A 20162-nucleotide genomic window follows, 5' to 3' on the forward strand; every position below is an offset into this window, starting at 1 on the left:
ACTAAGCCTTCCATGTAGTAAGGACCTCCAAAGTGGAGATTCAGAGGGCAACACATTGGAGTGGGAGGTTTCTTAAGTATTTAGGACCAAATTCGCCTGCGATATAATGCCACTGCCTTCAATAGGGTTACACCAGAACTGACACATTTGAAAATCCAAGCGGGAATTAGGATTATTACGATTTTACTATTCATTCTCAGTCACACTTTTGTGATTTGTTCATTTTGTCCCTTTACAGAGAGAACTTAGTCCTCTACTCCTGCCCGCCCAGCTGCAGGTTATTTACATATGGGATTGGGTTGGGAGATGAGTTACTTAGAGAGGATGGGTGTGCTCCCAGGGCTGAACCCAAACTCTGTCTGGGACAGGGAGATTAAGGGATTGCGAGGGATGACGTAACTGAGTGGCGCAGGGCAACCTTGCTGGAGTTGTAGGTAGCTCAGACCTGACGTTGTTGTGAAGAGGCTCACAGTGTAGAGGGCCAGCTGCTATGGACATGGCACTGTCTTTTTAAGTGAGAGGAATGTGGTGGATGACAGACTAAGGCTGTGTCTACACAAGGGCTTGTTGGTAAAAATTTCCTGCCATTCCTACCACTCGTTCAACTCCACCAATGGTAGCAACAGTGGGAGTCCAAATACAGATAAGACAACCATGGCTGCCAATGTTTATAACACATGCTGCAAGCAGATCTGAACAACACAGTGTTAAAGTGCTAGTGGCCTAGATGCCCAGGTGGTAGCAGCCGTGGGAAAATTTTGCCTCCAAAAAAACCCCAAGTGGAGGCAAGAACCTCTAGATTTATATCCCTTCTCAGTCCTGGCAGCAGCAGTCCAAGCTTCCATCTGTGTACCTCAACCCTGATCTGAAGGCACCATCCCTACGTCTGACAGGTAGGTCAATTTCTATGGCCCATTCAATCCTTGGCTTCAGTGTCAGTAAGAGAGCCAACTAGTGCCAGTTGTGATACTCCAATAGAAGTTGGACTCAGCCCAATTCGCTTTATGTAGTTCAAGGAACAGTTGTCACATGGTAACAAAGCTTAGTCACTACTGTCCTTGGGTGAGATTTGAACTCATGACTTTGAAGTGTAAGTTTCTGTATCTATTACCAGTACCTCAAATGTGAGACTCCTCCTCTTTGGAGTCCATTCCTGAGAGGGAGATCGATGTCCTGCTTCTGTGGTCAGCTTAGTGCTATGTAAGGATCTATTATGGGCTCTCTGGAACAAAGGGAATCAAGCTGCTCCTTTAACTTGGCCACAGAGCTTCACCAGTGAATCAGGAGACCCTGTCCAAACTCCCAGGACGACCATGGGATCTGAATGAATTTCAGCTGTGTTTTCACATATACTTACTCAGACATGTTGAGGGCCAAGGCTGTCCAGTAGGCCTCCATTGGCGCAGTTACCACTGCATCAAACAGCACCTCCTGGACCAAGTCCTCATCACCTGAGCAAAAACCCCCAAACATGATTAGGAGTGAGCATGGTGTCATCCCTTTGCCTCCTAGATAGCCTTTACAGCAGCAATGTTACTGACCTAACTTGTGATCCAGGGGGTTGAACAACAGAGAATAAAAAGAAGATCCCACTTGCATCTGCTGACCATCCCAGGAATGCCTCACCTTTGGCTGAGAGGACAGCGGGGGAACCCTCACTAGGGTGTGACCAAGCCACTCTCACAGACTATCTAGCAGCAGCCACACAGACAGCATTACAGTCAGGGCAGCTCACCGTCATGCTGTACATGAGTGCAGTGACCCTAACTGTGGGGTTCAGGTGGTCACTTTCATATGGCAGTTCAGCGCACTGGTCACTCTTCACAGTTTTAAAGGGTCAGAGGTCACCCTCTGTCAGCCCAAAAGCTCGGGGGGTTAAAAGGCTGAGCAAACAAAACAGGGTCAAAGGAATTATTTATTCCCCCTCCCTTTTGGCCTTCACCCCTGAACTCACTGAACAGGCAGTCTACAACTGTTGCCTTGACTCCTCTCTCTCAGTCCTGGATCCCCTCTAATTAAGCTTCTGCCCACTCCACTCAAGCTGCCTTCACGAAAGTCTCAAATGATCTATGGCCAAATCTCAAGACCTCCACTCCATTCTTGTCCACTCTGACCTCTCTGCTTTTGACAGTGGATCACACACTCCTTCTTGAAATTTGAAATCTTGTCCTCACTAGGCTTCAGGGATGCTGTCCTCTCCTAGTTTTCCTATTCTTTGGCTGTTCCTATAGGCTTTGTTTAGAGGTGAATGTAAAGATGTGTTGTTGGAAGGAGTTTGCTAATACTTGCTAAACAGCTGTAAAATCTGGTGTGGACAAGGCAGCTGAGCATAAGCTTTAACTTGACCTGCTTGGCACATATTAAAATCTACACTGGCTTATCCACACTAGACTTTTGGAGTGTGTTACCTAACACCATCTAACATCACACCATTAAATGCTAGTCTAGACAAAGCCGCTGTGCTCTATTTTAAGTGGGTTCTCCTCCTCCATTCTCCTGGAAGATCCCACAGCGCACCATTCTTAGCCCCTTTTTCTTCTCGCTCTAAAGCAAAGGTGGGCAAACTATGACCCGCAGGCCACATCCGGCCAGCAGGACCCTCCTGCCTGGCCCCTGAGCTCCTGACCCGGGAGGCTACCCCCCTTCTGCAGTTCCCCCTCCCCCACAGCCTCAGCTCACTGCGCCACCTGCACAATGCTCTGGGTGGCAGGGCTGAGAGCTCTTGCTGGGCAGCCCAGCAGCAGAGCTGTGGCCTGACCTGATGCTCTGTGCTGCACGGTGGTGTGGCTGGCTCCAGACGGTTGGCACGGCTGCCAGCCACCGGTGCTCCGGGCAGCACAGTAAGGGGGCAGGGAGCAGGGGAGGTTGGATAGAGGGCAGGGGAGTTTGGGGTGGTGGTCAAGGGGCAGGGGTGTGGACAGGAAGCAGGGCAGTCGGAGGGCGGGGAACGGGGAGTTGAATGGGGGCAGGGGTCCCAGGGGGGCAGTCAGGAAGGAGAAGGGGGTTGGATGGGGTGGCAGGGGGCGGTCAGGGGCAGGGATTCCGGGGGCGGTCAGGGGACAGGGAGAAGGGGTGGTTGGATGGGGCACTCAGGAATGAGAGGAAGGGTTGTATGGGGCAGTGGGGGGCAGTCAGGGGTGGTGAGTCCGGGAGCGGTCAGGGGACAGGGAGCAGGGTGTGTGTGGATGGGGCAGGACTCCCGGGGGGGGGGCGCGACAGGGAATGGAGGGGTTGAATGGGGCAGGAGTCCCGAGGGGGGCCATCAGGGGGCGAGAAGTGGGAGAGGTCGGATGGGGCCAAGGGCCAGGCCACGCCTGGCTGTTTGGGAAGGCACAGCCTCCCCATACCAGCCCTCCATACAATTTCGGAAACCTGATGTGGCCCTCAGGCTGAAAAGTTTGCCGGCCCCTGCTCTAAAGCTTTACTTTGGGAGATCTCATCTACCTCAGATAGCTTCCTCACCATCTTCATGCCAATGACATGCAAATCTTCCTCACTCCTGACTTGTGTCCATCTACTCTGTCCCTTTTTTCAGTCTGCCTGACATCTCATCCTGGATGCCTCACCATTAACTTAACCCTAACGTGTCCAAAACTGAAACCCTTATCATTCCTTAATGCTCTCCCCACTCCCCCCGTTTTCTGCTATTATTGACAAGACCCTCTTCTCCCTGTCACAGAGACCTGTAAGCTGGGGTCATCTTTGACTCCTCCCTCTCCTAACACATTCAGGTCATGTCCAAATCCAGCTGCTTCGTCCTCCATTGCAATTCCAAAATCTGAACTTTCTTTCTGTCCATATGGCTAAAACTGTCATCCAGGCCCTTATCATATACCTCATTCTCCTCCTTGACACACATCTCACTTCCTTCCAGTCCATTCAAAACAAAGCTACTAAGACAGTCTTTCATTGACCGTTCCCATAATTCTATGTTACACCCTCCCTGCTTCCTCTGAATCCCTCCACTGGCTCCCCTTTCCTACCTCATCAAGTTCAACCTTCTTGTCTTCACCCTTAATGCCCTTCACTACACTGCCCTTCCCTGCTTATTTGCTCTTGACTTTTATAGCATCATTCCTGCATCCTTCGTGCCACCAATGATGCCAGTTTTGAACAGCCATTTATCTGCGTGTCCCACAAATATCTTTGTGCTTTCTTCTATGCTACTTCTTATTCATAGAGCACCCTCTGACTTGATTAATAAGGCCACTACTCTTTCTTCCCTCAGATCCCTCCTCGAGATGCACTTCTGTGCTGATATTTACAACTCATCAACCAGCTAATGATGTTCAGGTAGAGCAGCAGTTGGCGATAGCTGATTTCATTTAATTCAAAACCCAAAGGAAACCCAAACATACTTTCAGGTGATTTGAAACTGTCTGGGAACATCAGGTAATGCAATATCTAAACTATGAATCCACATGATCTTTTCATTACATTTGTCCTCCCTTGTCCATTTCTCTCCTTTGTCCATCACACCCACTTCGTCTACCCTAAAGAGCTAATGACTGAATTTGAAGTAAGGCAAAGCTTGCCTTTTACCCTGTGTTTGAGGGAATGCCTAATACAATGGTACCCCAGCTCTGAATAGGGCCTTTGGGATCTACCACAATACAAATAATGTTATTACTATTGTTTTAGGACTACACAGCTCTGAACTACACACAGGCACTCTTTCCTTCCTGGCTCCACCCACAGCTCTGTCAAATATGGCCTGCAGCACCCTCACCTAATACAGGCCTGGCTCTCTCCTGAATAGAGACGTTCAATCCGGTTTAATTTTGGGGTAATTTTGAAATGGAAACAATCACTTGCTGGGGATTAGGATGTGGCCACTCAATTTATTTCCACTTGTGAAGTGAGCAAGTGTTTGAACTCAGCTCTGCAGATATGAGCATACAGCTCATGAGCTCAATCTAGCAGCACTAAGTTTCCCACAGCCCTTCTCCACGGTGGAGAGGCACAGGAGAGCTCCAGTAGGTCACTTTCATTTCCAGCACTCACATTCCAGATCGGGTTCCGTTCCTGTGAGGAAACGGATCATGGCCTCCAGCTGGCTGAGCTTCCGGTGATCTGGATCAATATCGGTGATGCAGTAAATCCTGGTGGCAAGGAAAGAAACACAGAGAATCACTTTCAAGCAAACACACCAGGAAAATAGTGATCTGGAAAAAAATATTGTAACAAATCCTTGGCCACCTAGGAATTTCAGTTGTCATTATGTTGCACGCCGTGGGTGCTCAGAACTTAACAAGAACAGCATGGATAGAACCCAGCTCCTCCTGTTAAAAACAGCACAGGACGCTACCACTTGCACTAAAGAAGCATCTTCATTCACAGTATAGTTCCTCTGACACACAGCAGAGCAGTTCTAATTTCACCCAGCAAAGGCAATGGTAACATATGCACTAGCCCGCTTATAACAATATTCAGTGTGATGGAGAAACCTGGAAAGCAGCAATACCAAAGGAGACAGATAACTAGACAGTGAACAAGCTTGCAATGTGATATGGTGGCAAGATAAATCAATGGGCCTGCGTGTGCAGAGGCATCAGGATGCAGAGTTGGGAGGTGATCACTTCTCTGTATTCCACAAGAGACCAGCTTCTAATATTGCTTTCAGTTCTGGCCACTTCAATGTCAGATTGGAGGGGTATAAAGAAAAACACAAATTATTAAAGAACTTTAAGGAATGGTGTCATAAACAGTTAGTTAAGGGTTAAGGTCTCTTTTACCTGTAAAGGGTTAACAAGCAGTACCTGAGGAACACCTGATCAGAGGACCAATCAGGGACAAGATAATTTCAAATCTCTGTGGAGGGAAGTTTTTTTTCTGTGTTCTTTGTTTTGAGTTGAGTCTCTCTTGGGAGTTAAGGGAGTCCAGACATCTTAATCAAGTCCTCCCAGGTTTCTGCCGTACTTTTCATCTATTCAGTCTAGTGAGTATTAGAAAGGTGTACTAGTATTATAAGTTTATTTCTACATTTTGCAATTGTGTGTTTTGCTGAAGGAATCTCTTTATTTCTATTGCTGTTACTTTGCTTTTACTGAGAAAGAAAGGGGGAGGGGGAATTCTCTCCAGGTTTATAGGTTAGACTCTGTGTATTGTTCCATCCTGGTATTACAGAGATAGTGTACTTTCTTTTTGTTCTTTTAATAAATTCTTTTCTTTTCTTTGGACTTGGTTAATTCCTTCTCGTGTGGAAATTCAGGGGAAGGGGAGGGGGGAAGAGTGAGTTCCTCCTGGGTTTGATTCACGGAGTTGAATCGGTGTGTATCTCTCCGGAGTAGGCTAGGAGAGAGAGGGAGTGGGGAAGTGGGCTGCTTCCCTTTGTGTTGAGATTCAGGGAGATTGAATCTGTGTTCCCCAGGGAGAGTTTTGGGGGAACAGGCAGTGTGTTATCCACTTTAAACGTAACTGGTGGCAGCAGGACCAGATCTAGACTAGGATTAGTTTAGAGGAGCTCATGCAGGTCCCCATCTTGTGAACGCTAAAGTTCAAAGTGGGGAATAAACCTATGACAAATGGTTTATGAGGCAAGACTAGAAGAAGTGACTATGTAAAGCTGGTGAACAGATGACTTGACTATATATATGTTAACTGTGCATGAAACAAGGAGGAAGAGATGTTGTTCATGGTGGTTTGAGGGGTTTTAACTAGGGTATAATAAATTGGTTTTTTTTGCAGTGCTTCTTGCAAATAATTGCTTTAGTTTGGTCCATTTGAGGTTCACATGCCAGAGTTTAATGCTGAGTTTCAGGTACACACAAATCCCAAATCTCAAAGCAAAAGTTGAAAATGCCTAGCTTCATTTTGTTTCATGGCCAAACCAAGCAAAAGCACAAATTTTGCAAGATATGATTTTGCATTAATAAAGTCAACTCCAGGTTCACTAGAAACCACATCCAGGCTCAATTAAAAGGCATGTGAACCAAGCTGATTTCTCACTGAGCATAATCTGACCTTGCAACAAAATCCTACTTTACAAAGTTGTGTGTGATTTATGGTTTGTTGCACAGTTTTAGGCAGGAATAGGATGAGATTGTGCAAAGGAGAATTGAGGGTGAATATCAAGAGATCTTTCCTGACAGTGAGATGGGTCAGGCTGTAGAATAATCTGCCAAAGAAAGTGATGGAAGTCTCAGGAGCTTGCACCAAACTCTGGCACCATCAGTTACTTCAGGACAACATTGCTTTTCCTCAAGGCCAGGGAGGATGGCAGAGCAGAGCTAACTCTGCCAGTGATCTCAACTCAAAGCTCCACCATCAACAGGATATCATCTACTTACCATTCATTAGCTAAGGTCAAGTCTGGCTGCAGCAGGTCGTGCAAGCCTGAAACAAGAAAGCAACCAATAAGTCTATTGATCAGTCAATGAACCAAACACACAGAAAGAGGCTGAGAGGGTGAGGTAGGGGACAGAGAGGTGAGGGAGGCACAAGCTCATCCCTGGGATGCCAATGAAGTTCAGCATCCTTGCCCTCTACAGGCTGTTTCAGGTTAACCTACCTTCTTCCACGGAAGTGTTCCCCAGCAGGATGTATTCCCCATGCCCACGGGAGAGGACGACACCCAGGCTGCAGTCAGGGGGAAAACAGAGGTTTTGTCAAGAAGGTCAAATGTTTACATCTAACACTGCCCTCCCTGAGAGGTGAGCTATGATCCCCAATGCCATCAGCTCACTCTTCTCTTATTAACAAAAGAACATCCCCAAGCAAGCAGTAAGAGTATCTGAACTCCAATACAAGGGAGCAAGGAAGGAACCCCTCTGTCTTAACCAATATCATGAGAAGGGGGGACCAAATAGCCATGTCTCCCTCCCCCCCCCCCCCAAGAGGTACATTCCCTAAGTTGAGATACACTTGCTCACCTGAAAGGCGTGCCACTGATGTCAGTGAAGAAATAATCGTTAGTGAGAAAGAGAACCCGTTTCTGGAATAAATAAAAAAAAAATAAAGGAGGGGGGAATAAACTTTTTGAAAAACAACCCTAAGGTGGGGGAAGGGATACACCATCCTACTGCACCCCAGTGACAACGGTGATTTGGCTACATGACCCCAAAGGCAAACCAAAGCATCTGATAAACTCCAGTAACAGCCATCCCCACAGGCCGGGTCTGAGGCCATGATGCAGTATGCAATGTTCAGCAAGTCATGTTTTCCAAAGATCCACTCACTCAGCCATTCAATATCCTTGCAAGGCCAGTAAAACACTGTAACTCTGGGATTACAACCCAGAGAGCAGAAAGTGTGAGGAAGCTGCCCTCCCTCTCACTGCATTAGCTATATGCTCACTGCATAACCAGACTGCTGGGTCCTGCTGGTCTTTCTTTGCACAGGGCCTGCAAGGCCCCAGACTGACCCTGACCCCACCATGGGCTACAATTCATTATCTTCACCAGCTTCCCTGGTTCCCTCTGTTACGCTTTGGCTGAAGATTCAGAGAGGCGGATGAGGAGGATTGGAGGGTGGGAGGGAATGGGTTTGGAAGAGCCAGAACAGGGGCTACAAACTGATTACAACTGGTTGGAAAACAGAATTCCCATCTTGTGGGAAATGCTGCTGGTTTTAATATTTATTTTCATCCTGAATCAGGACAAAAAAGTCAGACTATCAAATATTTTCATGGAATGAAGAGTTCTTAAAAAAAATTTCAATTCGGAAACATCAAAATGAAAGAACAACATTTTCAATCAAAACAAAATGTCAATTTGAACCAAAACATTTTGTTTCAAACTGAAAAATTTAATTTCAAATTAATATTTCCATTTAAAGAAGCATTTTAATTCAAAATGTTTCATTTCATTTTGAAATGTTGCTTTGGAAAAATAAAAAATAAAACGTGTCAAAATTGACATTTTCCATTTGAAAGTGTCAATTTCAATGGAATTTAGCAGGACTGGCACAAGTGCTTCCTCTTTGAGGCTGCTGTAGTAAAAAACATTTCTTGGAGTGTTTCCTTTCTGGATTGGAAGTGCAGTGATGTGACTCCTCACTAGAACCAGGGCAGGAGATGAGCGGTGGGTGAATCTGAGTGTGAGAGAGCCACTGTAGCAGTGGTTCTCAAACTTTTTATACTGGCGACCCCTTTCAGACAGCAAGCCTGAGTGTGATCCCCCTCTTATTAATTAAAAATATATTTAACACTATTTTAAATGCTAAATTTATAACCTTATTGTTTAAAATGAATTTACCTTTTCTCACTGTTTTTAAATGAAGACTAAAACACATTTTTATCAAATTATTGTTATAAGCAGAAACATTATTTTTTTAAAAATAGTTTAATACTCTTTAGTACTGTTTAATACTGGGTGAAGAGTGCAAAGAAACTTTGCCAATATCATTTTTCACAGCAGACTTAGCACCCCACTGCCACTATTACTTCTGCGCTGCTGCTGGCATGGTGCTGCCTTCAGAGCTGGGTGGCCAGAGAGTGGCAGCTGCTGGGCGCCCATTTCTGAAGGCAATGCCGCTGCCAGCAGCAGCGCAGAACAGTAGAAGTAAGAGTGGCTTTGGAGTACTGTGAAATTGACAGCTGGTCAGTTTCACTTTCTTGCTAGGCTAGTAGGGCCACAGAGTAAATACCATCTCTTGTCAAGGCCACTTTTCTCTCTGTTCATCCAGGGTTCTAAATCATACCTTTCAAGAAGTGGGAAGTGACTGGATGAGAAAAAACAGAATAGCTCTCTACTGGCAGATGGAACTCCATGAGGGCTGCAAGGTGTATTCTGAAGGAGCTAATAAATACCCCTGGGATTTTAAGGATATGAAGTAGTACAATGCATCCAGAATGTGTTTTGGTAAAGGGGGAATTCCTGACTGATCACATCAAAACATTTTTTTTCCCCATTTTACTTTGTAACATTTCCCGGCAGAGTCCTTTCTGCCACTGCTCAGGATGCCCTGGACATCAGCTGAACAGGCCTTTTCTAACTCTGACATCCATCCAAATACCATACCCTCATGTGAAGTGTGACTAGGTGCAGTGATCAGTCCCTCCCTCATCCTGAGTTAAGGGAGATGGGAAGGAGGCCAGGCTGATAGCTGCAAAAGCATAGGGTACCAGAACTGACAGGCCCACCCCCGTGTTATGCAAATCTCTCACATCTTGTCCTGTCTGATTTTCCTCAAAACCCATGGTAATGAGGGAGCCAGGGAAGACATACCTAACAACTCCTGATCATTGTCTGAGGAAAGTGTCACCCAGAGAGCCTAAGGTGCAACCCCTCCATCTAGAACAGAACTCTTTGCACTTCACATGGGAGGCAAAGAGATCATGGATCCAAGTCCCCACACCTAAAACACCATCTGAAGAGTCATGTCATGCAGCTTTCCACTAGTTTTCTGTGGAGAAATATCTGCTTAGAGAGTCTGCCAGGGTGTTTGGATCCTAGCAGGTCAGTGGCTATCAGGGTAATCTACATGGGAATGCACCAGTTCCAAAGTTCAATGGTCTCCTCACACAGCTGTTGACATAGCAGACTGCCATAATGTTGTTTAATAATACTTGGACTGACTAGCTGCAGTTGGGCAGGAGGAATTACTCACAGGGCAATCTGACTGCTCTTAGTTTCAACATGCTGATATTAAGCATAGACTTCTCCAGAGATCATGTCCCTTGAGAAACCTGCCCTTTCACATTTGCTCCCCAACCTAAGAAGGATGCACCCATGGTCATAGTCTTTGGAAGTCAGAGTTGAATGATACCCACACAAACCAAGTAAGTGAGGCTAAGACCCTTTGGGGAACCATGATGAGTAAGTCAAGACTGTGCTTGCCTGGAGTGCATACAGTCCACAATCAGGCTCATAGGTATCTGAAATGAATTCTTGCTAATGTGCCACATAGGTACTTGCAGTCATATGACCCAACAGGGTCGCCAGGATTGTACGGACATTCTGGGGTTCGTCTGTATTTGGTGTACAAGTCCAATGACGAGAAAGTGGTTGCCTGGTAACATGCCCTGGAGGCCACAGTGTCCAGCCTCATCATGATAAATTCTATCAGCTGTGTGGATTCCAAGGCAGATTTCTCCAGGTTCACCAGAGACCCAAATTCTCAAAGAGATCCAGAAGTATGGAGGTTGCTTCTCATGTTTCCTAGTAAGATCAGCCCTTTAGGAGCCAGTGGTCTAAATAAGGGTATAGCATTGGCCCTTGCCAGCAGGGGTGAGCTGGCACCACTGACAGTACCTTGGTATTAGAGACACAAGACACAATAAAATATCTTTTATTGGACCAACTTCTGTTGGTGACAGAAACAAACATGTGAGACCAGTATGGAGACAACACTGCAAAGTACCCCGATAAACACTCAGCACCGTTGAGAGTCCAAATGAGAGAACCCTGCACTTATAGTGCTGTTGGCTGGCTACAAATCTCAGGAATCTCCTTCGGGCTGGATGAATGTCCACATGAAAGCAGGCATCCTTGAAATCGAGGGCTGTGAACCAATTGCCTGTTCTAGAGATGGGACAATTGATGAGTCACCATTCTGAACTTTAGGTGGCAGATACACTTATTCCCTGAGGTCCAGAATGGGTCTTCATCCTCCTGTCTTCTCAGGGATGAGAAAGTACTTTGAGTAGAACTTCTTTCCCGACTGCTGGAGGTACTAGTTTTACCACCCCCAGTTCCAGGAGTGTTTACATCCTACAGAAAAACCCTCTCATGAGAGAGATCTCGAAAAAGGGCAGGGAGGTGACTGGGGAGATAAGTAGCCCAAGAAGACAATCACTAATACCCATCTGTCCACCATGATTTGTGTCCAGGAAGATAGGTAATGGGAAGTCTGCCTCCAAATTGAGGGGAACGACCAGAGAGGTTGACTAGATCCAGTGAGACCATTGATGTGCAGCTCTCAAATGGCCTGTCAAAATGCTGGTTTCAGAGGTAATAGTGGTTGGGAAGTAAAGGGTAGTTTTCCCTGGGCACCATTCCTATGTGTCCTCTGATGCGTGCATGGAAATTCACACTGCTGCTGGTGATGAAAGACAGGTGGGGTTGGTTGTCTAAATTGTGGTACTGGGTTCTCTTTTAATTACAGGTGTACAAATACTCAATGAATGAAGTGTGGCTCAGGAGACTTCCAATGAGTGAAGAGACTCATCCGTCTTTGTGCTGAACAGCTCGTCAGATTCGAATGGGAGGCCTTCCACCATTGTTTGTACTTCCTTTGGGAATCCCAAGAAGGGAAGCCGGGACGAGCATCTTATTATGACAGCAGTTGCGATGGACCTCACCGCTGTGTCTAAGTTCATTTGGAGGGCTGATCTCATCACCACCTTTCCCTTATCAGTCAGGGCCTGGAACCGGTCTCTAACTTCCTGGGCATTTTACTGGGGAAGCCAGCTAGCTTATCATCGATGGTAAAATCATAACTGACCATCAACATTTGTCAGCTTGAGATTTGAAATTGCAGGGAGGTCAAGGAGTGCATCTTTCTTCCAAAGAGGTTGAGCCTCTCTCTCATGTGGTGTAAACCTGGCCTGTGTGTCTGCTATGCTCAGTGACTGCAGACACTACCAATGAATTGGGAGGTGGGTAAGAGAATAGGTATTCTGACCCTTTTGCAGGTAGGGAATCTCTTCTTTATCCTGCTTGGATACTGGTGGTACCATGGCAGGTGAGGGCCAAAGTATCTTGTCAGGTTCCAGGATAAGCTTGGAAGAGCCCCTCCTCAGAGCCAAGCTATGAAGGATTTCCAGCAGTCTCTGTGGGGTTTTCATGGGCCTCTTCCTGGGGGATTTGAAATAACTTTGCCACACTTTTAAAGGAAGTCCAGGAAGACCTTAGGGTAACAGGACACAGTGGGGAAACTGGAATCACTGTCTTGTCTGGGGAAGAGGAGGACAAGGTCACTGGCATGATATCCTCCTATTCTGTTGATCCTCTTCCTCCTGTTGCTTTAATTGCACTTCTTGAGGAGGCTGAAGATGCTCTTCCTCTTCTCTGGGAGCTCTGAATCTCCTTAGGTCACTTGTGCCATGAAGTATGTTCATTAGGTGGTAGTCTCATGGGTCTTCTGGGCCCAAATACTGCCATTGTGAGCTATCATACCCCCTCAGTGCAGGGCCCCAGTAGGAGTAGGGTGGGTACTCTCTCAGATGGGAAGAGAGAGATACCCTGGAGACTCCCAATGTCCTGTCTGGGCTCAATCACCTCAAGGGACCCACGGGGCATAGTCCAAGTGGGTCTGTCAGTCATCTTCAGACTTTGAGGATTCAGATCTGGATGGGAAGCCCTCAGTACCAGAGGAGGTGCTCTTTGATGGTACGGGCAAGAGTCTGGCTAAACCCCTGCTTGAGAATGGGGATGCAAAGGGGTACTGCAGGGAGATCGGTACTAGCTGAAGGAATGGTATGGGGCACTGGGGTTTGGAAAGCAGTGGTGACTCTTGTTCCAGGAGCACCAAGAGGTCATCTGGAGCTGAGGAACAAGCCGGAGTTGATGGAGTTGCTTCCATAACTTGAGCTGCTGAAGCACTGGCTCTGGCAGTACAGATGAGAGTTTTTGTGCCAAGGAAGCAGTTCTAGGAACAAAGGGTGCGGAGGTCTTTCCCTTTGAAAAAATCTCAGTACTGGATGGTCCCATTCTGGAGCAGGTAGCTACTGATGACTTGGTATGGGATGGGAACTCCTATCTCTTTTTAGAGGACTTGGATGGGGAACCTTCCCTATAGTTCTTATGGGAGCACTTATGTCTCCCTTCCCCCTTCTTCTCCGGTTCTGCTCTCCAGAGTTTCTTGGAGCCAGAGGGAGTGTGGAAGTCTTGGAGCTGAAGAGGAGGAGTCACTCTTTTCTTCTTCAGGCTCATATACAGGGGGTCTCCCTAGTCAGAGGTTGTTCCCGCCTTCATGGACTGTTCCATGAGGGACTCGGAGTCAGAACTCCCTGGATGGCTTAGTCCTACCCTACAGATACTGCACCTGGAAGAGACATGCGCTTCCCCCAGGCAGTACAGACAGATATCATGTTAGGCCATGACCAGGAAAGCTTTGTGGCACCTGATGCAGCTTTTAAAGCTGGGGATCCTCAGCATAGTCTCCTGAAACCAAGGAGAACTGGGGTTGAGACGAGTACAGAGAAACACTCCTTGACTGAGGGGGGAGGTGTCCAAAATGTAGGGAACCAAACCCCTAAAACTATTTCTAACTAAGAACTAACTCTAAAAATTCTTATTATTTACAAAGAGGAGCTGAAAAGCCAGCACGAACACAAAACCTCTGTCCTAGACCACAAGAGGTAGGAAGGAACTAAGTGGTAGGGGAGCTTTATCTTTTTGGTGTGGAGCACAAGATGAGCATGCATGCATGGACCAGCAGGACGCTGCTAGGGAAAATTTCTGGTCCTGGGTTCATGGAGCACACGTGTAACCTGACGTGCACTTCACAGAGGGGAAATTATTTGAAAAACCCAATATTAGAAGTGGGATGGGTGAAATAGTGGTAACAGAATAAAAAAAGGGAACAGAGAAACAGAAAACATGGGGATGGCGAATTAGCAGAGAAAAACATGTGTGTGTGGGGGGGAAAGCAGAACAGGATAAGAAAAATATGGGGAAAATTTAGAAAGAACATGGGGGAAAAAGAATTGGAATTGAGAAAATATAGAAAGAGGATGGAAAAAAGCAAATAAGGAAAATGTCAGATGGGAACAGTAAAAACAAGGAAAAAAGGAGGCAAATGGAGAAACCTTTAGGCATTTGTGACATTCTTAAAAATGTTAAAATAAACAAGATTCCTTTGGATGTCTCAGAGAAAACTATATTGTGATTCTGCAGCAATACAATAAACTAAGAGGTTGCTGACCCCTGCCTGACATGATAATGGAATCGTGAGCAATAAGCAGCCTAGGCTTCTAAAGAATAGATCTCACCAGACAAACAAGATTGCATTTTTTTTGACAGAATTATAAAGTTAATAGATGAAGGGAATAAAGTGTATACAATATATTTGATTTACATAATGCATTTGCTCCAGTGTCTTATGAAATTTTTATTCCCCAAAAAATTAATTAATATTGGTTTAGATAGGATATTTTTCATGTGGAATGAAAAGGGACTGAAACACTGTAAACGAAAAGTAATGGTAAACAATAGCGTATCAGGTGGTGGGAAGTGGAGAACAGCAAGGATGTGTCTTAGGAACCATCTTAACTAACCTTTTAGAAAATGGACTGGAAGTGGGAGGAAGAAAAATAATGAGAAACACAGCTACACAATGGGAGGGAGAAAGTGAGGAGACAGTAATGCTGAAAGAGCCGTAAGCATGAGACTGGCAGCAGCTAATTAGAGAGGAGTGACAAATGTGATATGGCAGCAGTCAAGGGGAGTTGGGGCTCTATATGCAGAGATCTGATGCTGTGGAGCAGAGAGATTATAGTAACTCTCTATAGAGTTCCAGTGAGATAACATCCAGCTCTGGGCACTTCAGTACCAGAAAGATGTTGACAAATTATACCACAGAGAAAGGAAATGAAATGACAGAGCTGGTTGGATTGACTTAGAGTGAAACATATAAAGGCATTACATATGCAGGCAATGCAAGGATGAGAGGATAAGTCAACCGTTTACCTGTACTTGAATGGTGGGAACACAGAGGATGGAGGAGAATAATTTAGGGAGGTTCAAGAGCTATAACTAGAAGTAAATCACATGAAAGTAAGACCTTAGTTACACTAGGAAATGGCACCATTTCAGCAAGGGTTGTCAACAACTGGTTTAGTTGAACTGGTGCTGACCACTGTTTAGCTGTGAGCATAGACAAGGACGAGCTACAGTCAGCAGCAGCAGGTCAGCTAAACTGATGGCTGAAGTGGTGCGATTTCCTAATGTAGACAAGGCCTTCGAGAGGGAAAGCTTCCTGGCAATGAGATCTGTAAGGCTGTGGAAGTGATGGATGCCCAATCACTTGGGAGAATTACCGTAATTAAAACTACACTGAATGTAGTAATGGAAAACACACCATGAAGGATAATCCTGCAGGAGTGGACTAGGTGACCTAATATTAGAGCTGGTTCAAAATTTGCAATTTTAATAGGATTTTCCATCAAAAAAATTGATGAAAATTTAATCCATGCTGATCAAAAAACCCTGAAAATCTGAGAAAAATAGAGACAAAAAACTTTCATGAAAATTTTGGCAAAAAATACATTCTGATTTTTTATCAGGTCTACCTAATATATCTTTTCCATCTCTGAATGCCTATGATTTCATGGATTGTTTCCTCTACAGAGATGCCCCCAATAATCTATGGACAGTATTTGCCTGGACAGACTAATGATCTGTGAACCATTCTTTGATTTGAACAAATTATATATGTAAAGTGGTATAATATTAAAATCCCCACACAAAATGCCGAGCACTAGGTTTGCACCCTCCATAGATCTCCACCATCCATTTCCCACCTCCATTCCAGTTGTGACCTGAACAGGACCAGGATTTCTTACCCCTTTATCCACAGGGACCTTCACGTCCATAGCAAGGTAACCCGTTTCTCCATTGATCATTGCTGTTCTCAGCTGCACAGGGGAACAGATTAGCATTAGTGCCTCTGACTAGATAAGGACAGGATGTGGAGTGGTTCATAATTCATATAGGGGAAGCATCTACTGAGAAATGACTGGTTCCCCTTTTCCACTGCCTTTTCAGAGCTCTTTTATGAGCAGCTCAGAAGACTCACTCAGGCAGGCTGGTAAATGCCATATAATAATATGGATTATTAGTATTTAAAGCCTATAAAGATGGTCTTGTCATTAAGGCTAAGGACTTGGAGGGAAGGGATCTGACAGTCTTGCCACAACTGCACTTTGTGACAGTGAGCAAGTCACGTATTCTCAATGTTTGCACAGCACTAGGAGATCCTCAGGTAGAAGGCACCAAAGAAACACAAAGCAATATTAGTTCTTCCAGAACAACCCCAAAGCTCTTCACAAATTTTAAAACCAATTTATCAAATCATAAGCTGCTCCCACAAACCATTTCACCTGCTATTGAAATGCAGCCATTTCTGGAGTGACGCACATCTGTTTAACAGAGCACTGCAACACTATACAACATGCTGGGACAGGGAGTGAAGAGACTATTCAGTTGTGGAGTGAAGAGGCATTTATGTAGACACAATGCAATTTTGCAAGGACACCACTTCTTTTGCAAAAAAAAAAAAAAAGTAGTGCTAGGGATCTTTAATGACTATAAGACCTTGGTTTCCTAGCTAATCTGTAAGGTGGCACCTCCAGCAGCCCAATGCCTCCTAGTATCATGCTAGGACATTGGTTCACTCAGAGTGGAGGTGGGCACAAACTGACTTGGCAACACAACTTACTGCAGCATCTTCAGTAATTCAGTGGTGGTCTCCCATTCAAGTACTGGGTAAGCCCAAGCCTACTTAGCTTATAAGATCTGATAAGACCATTGTTCAAGTTGCTACTGCTGCATGCTTCAGTGTACTAAAATCACTTGCTTAATTACCCACTGAGCATGAAACAGTGACTACCAAAGTAAGTCTCTCCTAGCCAAGAACATCTGACATAAGGCCCGGGAGGCTTGGGGTATTCTATGACCTGACTGAGCCTGCCACAGCCTCTCTGGGCTCTCAGTTGTTAAGACACTTGTCATAGGCATGGGAACTAGGGCTACAGGGGGTGCTGCAGCTTCCTCAGCCCTCCATTCCCAGGGTCCCGGCTCCCGGCCCTCTGTGCCTGCCCCGAACTGTGGCCCCAGACAAGGGTCTCCTTACCCTTGTCTGTGTCCCTCCCTTCTGGAGCTACAGCTCAGGGGTGGGGGGACAGGGGACATGAACAGAGGTAAGGGGGGTGCAAGGTAAAAAGTTTGGAGACTACTGCTTTACAGTTTCCTTAGCTGGCTTTTAGCACCCCCACTATAAAAAGTGTTTCAGCGCTACTGACACCTGGTATTTCATCCATATCTTCCATGTGATCCTGGCCTTGCAAAACATTTCCTTCCCAGCACACAGACTGCAGTGGACAGTGAGAGGAAAGGTTAGAATTAGATGGCAGCAAAATCTGTATCCAGATTTTAAACCCCTCTACTGTTTAGGGTAAGATAGTGGGGGCAGGGGGCCTGATTCTCCCAGTATAGTGGCTGTGCTCCAAAGTTAGGACCTGAATCGGAACTTTCCCAGAATGTACTTATTGGAGCTTTGATCTCCTCCCCATGTCCCTCCCATCTTGTGACTCCAGATACATTGGCCCCAAAGAGAACAAGAAGCAGGCTCAAGTGAGAAACCATCAGAACTCGTGTAGTCCCACCCCAAGCAACACAAAGTAAGGGAAACTACAGACCTAGGGTATATCTACACTGCAACTGGGAGGTGTGATTGCAGCACATGTAGACATATCTGAGCTACCTTTGATCTAGATCAAAAGCTAGTCCTGGTAACAATAACAGTCAAAGCTGCAGCAGCATGGGAGGCTACCTGGGCAAACCTTGTCCACCCGGGACCTTGGATACATTCTTGAGCAGCCATCACCTGTGCTGCTGCAGCTTCATTGCGACTCTTACTCGACCTAGCCCAGTCTAACTACCTAGCTAGATCAAAGCTAGTTTGGCTATGTCTACACCTGCTAAAAATCACACCTCCCAAATGCAGTGTAGATGTACCCTTAGAGGGGGAGACAAGCACCCTGTATGGGAGTGGGGAGGGGATGTTTCTCTCTGTAGGGACTCACCCTCTGCTTGTAATGATCAGCACCTGACAGAAGAAACCAAGAATTGCTACAATCTACCATAAGGATCCCCCCACAGTAATTAGGAGGAAAGGGCCATGAACAGGCTACAATCCATTTCTGATACTCACTATTTCATCTTGGTCTTCCCACTCCACTTCAGAGAGATCCACACTGTTGTAGTTTGGTTTGGGCTTCAGCTTCTTTCCCTCTCTGTACTGGATTTTATAAAAGAAACAGAGGAAATGGAGCTCTAATTTTCCAGGCCAGCCCTCTAGCATGTCATGGTCAATATTGAATTGATAAAAGAAAGAAGCCACATTTATTTTGATTGACTGGCGAATGAGTGTTCAGATGCAGGTGTCATCTTATCTTATAGCCATTACATTTCCTACGTGTGGGCAGGATCTGGAGATGTGAGCATTACTCTGTGCTACAGGCCATTTCAGGAGCAAGGGGCTAGCACAGGGCTAGGTGGGCTTGCACATAACTATATAGGCTGGTTTATGAGAATATGTTTTGGTAATTCATATAAGAAATTTGGTGAGCAGAAAGTTTACAGCAGGAATCCATGACAATGACCTGATAGCCCTAGTGGTTGTATAAAAACACATGAGATACATTAATCTTCCTGAAAGTCCATGGATTTAAGTCACAACAGTAGTAAGAGCATCAGAATCACCTACCAAAGGTCGGAGATCTGGGTGGGAGAGGATGTAACCGTTGTTAGTGTTCAGAAAGGCATATCCATGGACTCCCAACTGTATTAGAAAAAGATATTAGAATAATTAGCCCAATCTCCTCTCCAGGGCTCTGATCCTAAATGACTGATTTCCTAGCCACCAGCTGCTCTCTGGGTACCAAGAAGAGTCTTACTGAGTATTTGCGTGCACAAATGGTTAGCGAGGCATTGATGAGGTAACTGATTTGTGCATGTAACTGCAGTAAGTACACAGACAGTGAGTGGCTGACAATTACCACTTAGGAGGTAGAATTAATTTTGGTATCCAGGGCACTCCTATACTTAGAATGTGGGACAATGAGGAACACTATGGTAACAGTGTCACAAGTATTGAGGCAATAATCAAAATTTTCATGGTGGCCACCATAGATGCACAACTGGGTATGGATCTCATAGCTCATCTTTCTGGAAACCAAGCCCCAAAAGCGTGTAGAAGGAGCACTGTCACCTTCTGAGAATCCTCTGTGGCTGAGTGTGGTTCTGCTGTGGCCTGAGTTAACAATGAGGTCACTTAAACAGCCCTATCACAGAGAAGCCAAAATACTCTGCTTGATAGTAGTCTCTCTCTCTTTAATAAAGCCTTCTGAAAGGAGCACTTGTACCAGGTTTAAAGGCTCTTACCTCAGAGCCCAGCTAAAACTTAACAAAAGTCTCTATGTCCCAGCAGCAGCTCCTTCTGCTGTAAAGCCTGAGGCTTCTCCATTGCCTGAAGAGCCCTACAATCTTCCCTCTGTT

At 45.6% G+C, this 20162-nt stretch overlaps 1 protein-coding gene across 7 annotated transcripts in view; it reads right to left on the reverse strand.

Annotated features, from left to right (window-relative positions):
- Positions 1 to 20162, reverse strand: part of CACNA2D4 (calcium voltage-gated channel auxiliary subunit alpha2delta 4) — a 171079-nt gene that overhangs the window by 87949 nt on the left and 62968 nt on the right. For 5 of the 7 annotated variants that reach the window (XM_045002242.1, XM_045002240.1, XM_045002238.1 and 2 more), the window contains 9 exons: positions 19372 to 19446; positions 18817 to 18903; positions 17906 to 17974; positions 16448 to 16519; positions 7872 to 7933; positions 7511 to 7578; positions 7290 to 7335; positions 5005 to 5102; positions 1358 to 1451 (listed from right to left, as the gene is read on the reverse strand). In XM_045002242.1, coding sequence (XP_044858177.1) covers positions 1358 to 1451; positions 5005 to 5102; positions 7290 to 7335; positions 7511 to 7578; positions 7872 to 7933; positions 16448 to 16519; positions 17906 to 17974; positions 18817 to 18903; positions 19372 to 19446 — 671 coding nt within the window. The remainder of the gene's footprint in view (positions 1 to 1357; positions 1452 to 5004; positions 5103 to 7289; positions 7336 to 7510; positions 7579 to 7871; positions 7934 to 16447; positions 16520 to 17905; positions 17975 to 18816; positions 18904 to 19371; positions 19447 to 20162) is intronic. The other 2 variants (XM_045002244.1, XM_045002241.1) reach the window with 1 other exon arrangement.

Source organism: Mauremys mutica, chromosome 1, assembly GCF_020497125.1.
Source record: "Mauremys mutica isolate MM-2020 ecotype Southern chromosome 1, ASM2049712v1, whole genome shotgun sequence".
Taxonomy (NCBI): domain Eukaryota; kingdom Metazoa; phylum Chordata; order Testudines; family Geoemydidae; genus Mauremys; species Mauremys mutica.